Source organism: Nomascus leucogenys, chromosome 19 (genome assembly GCF_006542625.1).
Source record: "Nomascus leucogenys isolate Asia chromosome 19, Asia_NLE_v1, whole genome shotgun sequence".
NCBI lineage: Eukaryota > Metazoa > Chordata > Mammalia > Primates > Hylobatidae > Nomascus > Nomascus leucogenys.
This window is the reverse complement of record NC_044399.1, coordinates 67,135,644-67,142,235: the sequence shown is the minus strand read 5'-3', so window position 1 is coordinate 67,142,235 and position 6,592 is coordinate 67,135,644. Positions and strand designations below refer to the sequence as shown.

General features: G+C 46.8%; 1 protein-coding gene across 2 annotated transcripts in view; it reads left to right on the top strand.

Moving 5' to 3' along the window:
* Positions 1–6,592, top strand: part of ADPRM (ADP-ribose/CDP-alcohol diphosphatase, manganese dependent) — a 143,957-nt gene that overhangs the window by 34,042 nt on the left and 103,323 nt on the right. For both annotated transcript variants that reach the window (XR_004026942.1, XM_030799458.1), the window contains exon 4: positions 862–974. Coding sequence is in view for 1 of the 2 variants with exons in the window: in XM_030799458.1 (XP_030655318.1) it covers positions 862–974 (113 nt within the window). In the remaining variant the exon portion in view is untranslated. The remainder of the gene's footprint in view (positions 1–861; positions 975–6,592) is intronic.

Genomic DNA, 6,592 nt, shown 5'->3' with positions numbered 1-6,592 from the left:
GGCTGACTTGCATTCCCCTGCACCCCCAATTCATACGCTGAAGCCCTAACCCCCAGTGCCTCAAAATGGGACTGTATTCGGAGACAGGGACTTGACGGAGATGATTAAGTTAAAATGAGGTTATTAGAGTGGGCCCTAATCCAATATGAGTAGTGTCCTGATATGAAGAGGGGACAGTTACAGAGGGAAGACTACATGGGCACACAGGGAGAAGACGGCCGTCTGCAAGCCAAGGGGAGAGGCCTCATGAGAAACCAACCCTACTGACATCCTGAATTAGGACTTCCAGCCTCCAGAACTGTGAGAAAATAAATTTCCGTTGTCCCTAAGCCACCTAGTCTGTGGTACTTTGTTGGGGCAGTCCTAGCAAATTAATACAGGGAATGATTATAATACCCACAAGGAAACAATGGCATGGAAGTCCCTTTAAGCTCTTGAATGCTGTACAACCACCATGAAGTTTTACAGTTTTCACTGTTGTCTGGGACTTTCTTTTTTTATTTCTTTTCTTTTTTCTTTTTTTTTTTTTGAGACAAAGTCTTGCTCTGTTGCCCAGGCTGGAGTGCAGTGGCATGATCGCAGCTCACTGCAACCTCCACCTCCCAGGTTCAAGTGATTCTTCTCTCTCAGCCTCCAGAGTAGTTGGGACTACAGGTGCCCACCACCATGCCAGGCTAATTTTTGTATTTTTTTAGTAAAGATAGGGTTTTACCATATTGGCCAGGCTGGTCTCTAATTCCTGACCTCATGATCTGCCTGTCTCGGCCTCCCACAGTGCTGGGATTACAGGCATGAGCCACTGCGCCCGGCTGGGACTTTCAAAGTCACCTTAGTGAGCGTCTGTTGGTTTTGCCTTTGCAGGGTTCAGTCCCCTTTCTTCTAGGATCAGTGTCTTTAGTACTGTGGGTTACCACACGCACTATGGATGGATGTGGACTACAGGGCTGACCATGCTCCCCTCCTTCTGGGGATAGGTAAGTGACTTTGGCTTGCCAGCTGACATATCCCATTCTGCTGACCACTGTGATTGGGTCTAGGGTGGGTATAGGATCCAGATTGCCAAGATCAATCCTAGGACCTATATGGGACGTAGGGTTGTCAGTAAAGGACAACCTCAGTTGAACTGAATTTTGGATCATCAATGATGTGTTCCAAATATTTGCTAAATCTGGCAACCCTACTCACACTATTAAAGAGCTTTCTTTGTGATGAATGTGTAGAGCTGGTAGAATGTGAGTCTGGAGCTGTCAGGAGAAAGCCTCACAGGGAGAAAGGCTTTCCGCAGGTGAAGTTGCTGTAGAGGAAGTGGACCTGAGATAAAAGCCTGGATCCGGCCATGCCTGAAGCCGGAACAATCTCACAACCAACAGAGTGTCTTCTTTACATAAGCCCGTGTGAGTTGGGTTTTTGTCATTTGCAACAAAGAATGATGACTTGTAAAGTCACGATTCAATAGTTAAGGCAATGTGTGAAATCCTCTCAAACCTCCTGCTATAGGTTTGTCCAGGCTTTGCAGAGACACGGAAGAGAAGGCTTAGTCTGAAAAGTAATGAAAAATATGTTTAAATGAATCCAATATCTCAGACAGCTCTGCTTGAAGAGTAATTTCGTTTTCCTTTTTAACAAAAGGCTGTGATACAATACTGCAGAGAAGATGAGGTTTTAAAGGCAGTAGGGTCTTGTCAAAGCTGGCTTCCCTCTGCAGAAAGGGCAGCACAAAGGACCCTTCATCCTGCTGGACACTCCCTGGCTACCCAGTCAGTGACAGCATCATAAAAGCAATTCAGCCACAGGAGCGAGGTGAGCTGGACTCACTTCCCCGCTGGAATCCGAGAATGGCTGGACATCTGTCCTCTGAGAACTTGGAGATAGAGGTGCTTGCTTGGTCCCTGAGAGTAGGGTTATTAATCCAATGCTAAGAGATGGAGCAGAGACAGGAAGCTCATATAAAGACACAAATGGCCTCCCAGGGTCACAGGATTGAGAGAGGGAAAATGAATGCATGAAAGTATGTAAAAGAAGAATGTCAGCAAAGGAGGATTGATGGGCTTGGAGGCTCCAAGTTAGGTCATCTGAAAGGCAAGCGTAGACCAAGTCCATCCTCACACAGACTGGAGAGAGTGCTTTGCTCCACCAGATGTGGATACTCACATTTCTTGGTCAGGCCAACCTCTTGGGGGCTTATGTGGGTTGAAAATTTCACAGGCTCAACCCTCCCCTTGCTGTGATTCCAGAAGGCCAATTTTGGAGACTTTGGCTTCCCGCCTAGCTGGCCTACAGAGTGGAGGACATGTGGCTCTCTGAGCCAGGTGCATTTCAAAGTGTGTATCAGTGGAATGCCCATGCCATTCTCTTTTATAGACTTGTTTTCCTTTTAGTAGTCTCCATTATCTATCCTGCCAGGTGTGGTCAGCTACTCTGGAATGTGGCAGGGTGGAGGCCGGACAAAGTCTGAAACAGGGTCATCACCAATGAGTGGCTCCTGCCTGTGCTGGATGTCCAGAGTGTGTGTGCTGGTGATGCTCCCAAGGTGACATATTGGGAACAAGGATTACAAGGATCAGAAATTGCTGCCCATGCCATCTACCTTCCTCTGTCCAGCACACCAGATCAGCAAAGGCCAAGCCATGCTGTCTCCAGGCTCTGCTGATTCCATGTGAATGTAGTGTTGGGGCAGGAAAGGGTTGGAATAGGACAGTGGAGGAATTCTACTAGGAGCAGTGGACGAATTCTACTAGGAGCTAGACAGCCTTCTGCTAAAATATTTGAAATCAGAAAAGCACCTCGCCATGGCAAGGATTGATTTGCTTCTACAAAACCCACCTAGTCTCTATGAAGGACTCGGGTTTCTACTGTTAGCAAAATATAGCCCGTGTTATGAAAGTCTTAAAGCTTACACATATTGATGGACAATGAAAAACACTTGGCTTGAATAATGTTCCTCAAATATCCCCTTATGCCACTGGAAGGAGAATATGGTTAAATGAACCCTCTGTGTGTATTTATATCCACCCTATTCATCAGCATGAAACACTCAGTGAGCCGTTTATTCCATCCATTTATTCTGTCCATTTATTCAAGACTTCCTACGTGTCAGGCACTATGCTAATAACTGAGGATGTGACTGTGACCTCACGGGACACGTGTTTGCCCTTATAGAGCTTACAGGCCAAACAATAATTACACGAATAGGTAGGGGTTCCAGCCAGCAATGGTGGTGATGCTGAGAAGGAGAAGTGAGGCTGCTATGGGAATGTGTGAAACCAGAGAATCTGACCTCTTCCCAGGGGTTCCAGAAACCTCCTGAGGAGGTGATTTTCAGGTGTGCCCTGAAAGATGAATGGGTGAGGACAGGTGAAAACTTTATGGACCGGTGCTTAAGGCCGAGAGAGAAGTGCTTACGAGAAGACCAAATCCCAAAGGTCTTCAGGGCCTGGCAGGGAATGAGAGTACAAGTAGACATAGATGAGGCTGGCACCATGCAGGTAAAGAGTTTGGTTTTATCCCGGCCGGGTGTGGTGGCTCACGCTTGTAATCCCAGCACTTTGGGAGGCCGAGGCGGGTGGATCATCTGAGGTCCGGAGTTCAGGACTAGCCTGACCAACGTGGTGAAACCCCATCTCTGCTAAAAATACAAAATTAGCCAGGCATGGTAGCGCAAGCCTGTAGTCCCAGCTACTCAGGAGGCTGAGGCAGGAGAATCACCTGAACCCAAGAGGCGGAGGTTGCAGTGAGCCGAGATCATGCCATTGCACTCCAGCCTGGGCAACAGAGTGAAACTCCATCTCAAGAAAAAAAAAAAAAGTTTGGTTTTATCCCAAGTGTGCTGAAGAGCCCCTGGAGCACTGAGTGGGGAGTGCATGATGGGAGGTGTGCTTGGGCTGCCCCGTGGAGGAGGATGCACTGGGGAGAGCCCAGAGAAGAAGCAGAGACTGGCCATGAGGTGCTTGCAGTAGGCTGGGAGAGATGATGCTGGCCAGGGCTAACAGGGTAGCAGTGGCCATGGAGAGAAAGAAGCATGAATGAGTGACGTTGGGGAGCTAAAGTTAATCAGACTGTATGCAGGGAATAAAAAAATGCCTCAATTCCTTATGACAAAGTTAAGTTTTCAAGGCTGGGCGTGGTGGCTCACACCTGTAATCCCAGTACTTTGGGAGGTCAAAGTGAGAGGATCACTTAAGCCCAGGAGTTCAAGACATCCTGGGCAACAGAGCAAGACTCTCTCTACAAAAAATTTTAAAAAATTAGCTGGGTATGGTGGCATGTGCCTGTGGTCCTAGCTTCTTGGGAGGCTGAGGCAGGAGGATTGCTTGAGTCCAGGAGCTCAAGGATGCAGTGAGCTGTGATTTGCACCATTGCATTCCAGCCTGGGTGACAGAGCAAGACCTCATTAAAAAAAAAAAACAAAAACAAGGATTTTCAAAATCATACATGGCAGATTACACAATAAATAAAAATAATTGATAGAAAGTACTTAAAAAAACAAGTTTTTGATCCTGCATGGCTGAGAACAGACTGCAGAAGGTAGGTGAGCTCTTTAAGGGAATGGCAAAGTCTTTCCCAGTGTTGCCTTTGCTCCATCCAGAATCGCTGAGTGTCAGCCTGTGCTAGCACCTACCTGGCCTCGATTAGAGTCGCCTGATCTCCTTAGGTGGGAATGTGGATGCTCTTCTCCTTATACTTTCACTTTTTTTTTTTCCTTTTATGGAAATTCTTAGGTTTTTTTTTGTTTTTTTTTTTGAGACAGAGTTTTGCTCTTGCTGTCCAGCCTGGAGTGCAATGGCGGGATCTTGGCTCACCGCAACCTCTGCCTCCTGGGTTCAAGCGATTCTGCTGCCTCAGCCTCCCGAGAAGCTGGGATTACAGGCATGCGCCACCACACCCAGCCAATTTTTTGTATTTTTAATAGAGACGGGGTTTCTCCATGTTGGTCAAGCTGTTCTTGAACTCCCAATCTTAGGTGATCCGCCCACCTTGGCCTCCCAAAGTGCTGGGATTACAGGCGTGAGCCACTGCGTCCGGCTGGAAATTCTTAGTTTTAATCTCGCAATAATTGTTCTGTGTGTATGTGTGTTGTTCATGCTCCTAGACTATGCTGCAAATGTCAGAAGGTAAGGACTATAACCTGTTAATTTTTTCTTCTCTCCAGTAGCACCTGACATACCTGGATATAAACAATATCCAAAGTGAGTGGGGATACATTGAAATGTTGTAGGAATATTGGGTTTGGTGGTGGGGGATGTAATAGGTAGCATCTTGAATTTACTGAGTTAGGCAGTATTCTAATCACTTCATATATATTAACTCATCTTGTGCCTACAACAGATCTATTAGGTAGATAGTACTATCATTCCCATTTTATGGATAGAGAAACAAAGGCATACACTAGCTTTTAAGTACCCTGGTTAAGAAATAAGTGAGTCAGAAATTAGACTTCTTCAAGCTCATGGTGAGGCCTTCTGCAGGTTTACGAAGGGAGTTATGAAGTGGGCTCTCTCTCCCATAAGAGTGGAGCATTTAACTCAACAGCTGCCCTGTTTCCGTGAACTGGAGAGGGTGGAAGGGGTCATCTGTAGACCAGGGGCTCAATTCTCCAAAGGCTGAAGGGGTGATGTTTGAGGTCCTCCTTTGATGCCATTCTTCTTATGTCTTAGCCATTTTAAAGACCAGGAAGATTCTCCACTCATGCCCTTGACTTTTAGAGCCAATTAGATGAAGCTGTATTTGGAGGTAGGAAGAGAAGTTGAGTGACTAGAAGCCATCTTCTCTCTGATCTTGGCTTTCTGATTTTGGCCTGGGCTGTTGGAATTGTATGTGTCCACAAGATGGCGGACTTCTGCTGGGAATGGAGTCGTGCGGGCGTGGAACGAAGGAGGGGAGGAGGGAAGAGTGGGCTGTGCCTCCCCTTGGCTCTCCCAGAAAGCCTGTGATGTAGACTTCTGGGTGGGTACGAGGTTGGTATCAGCTGGAGGTGAAGAAGTGCAAACAGAGCTTTACACTTGATCTTAACCAATTGGCAGAGAAGTGATTCAAATAGAACTTTGTACCAGGAAATATTCATGCCCAAACAAGGGCGTTGCGAGAAAAGAGCTAAGCTTTGCTGTGGTGCTGGCAGAGCTTGAAACTGTTTGCCACCCCAGTACTCCAGGAAATTCAGATATGCTTGAGAGGAGCAATCACTTCTAATGCAGACGTACTCTAAAAGTAAATGATGATAACAACTATGAATTGATGAGTATTTACTGTAAGCCCGGCTACGGCCCTTTCACCTCCTGACATCTGAAAGCCACCACAATTTCTGAATTTCTACATGTAAACTCATACCCACCCTCCTATCCCACAAGACCTGAGCCCCTCCGGTTTCCCTCTCCCACCCATTCAAGTGCTTCTTGTTATCGGTTGCTTAGGGCTGCCTTAGCAAATTATCACCAACTTGCCTTAGAAGTAGGGGAATTTATTCTTTCACAGTTCTGGAGGCCAGGCACCCAAAGTCAAAGTGTCAGCAGGACTGCACTCCCTCTGAGGGCTCTGGGGTAAAGTCCTTTCTTGCTTTGACAGCTTCCAGTGGCTCCTTGTGGCCACATGACTCCAA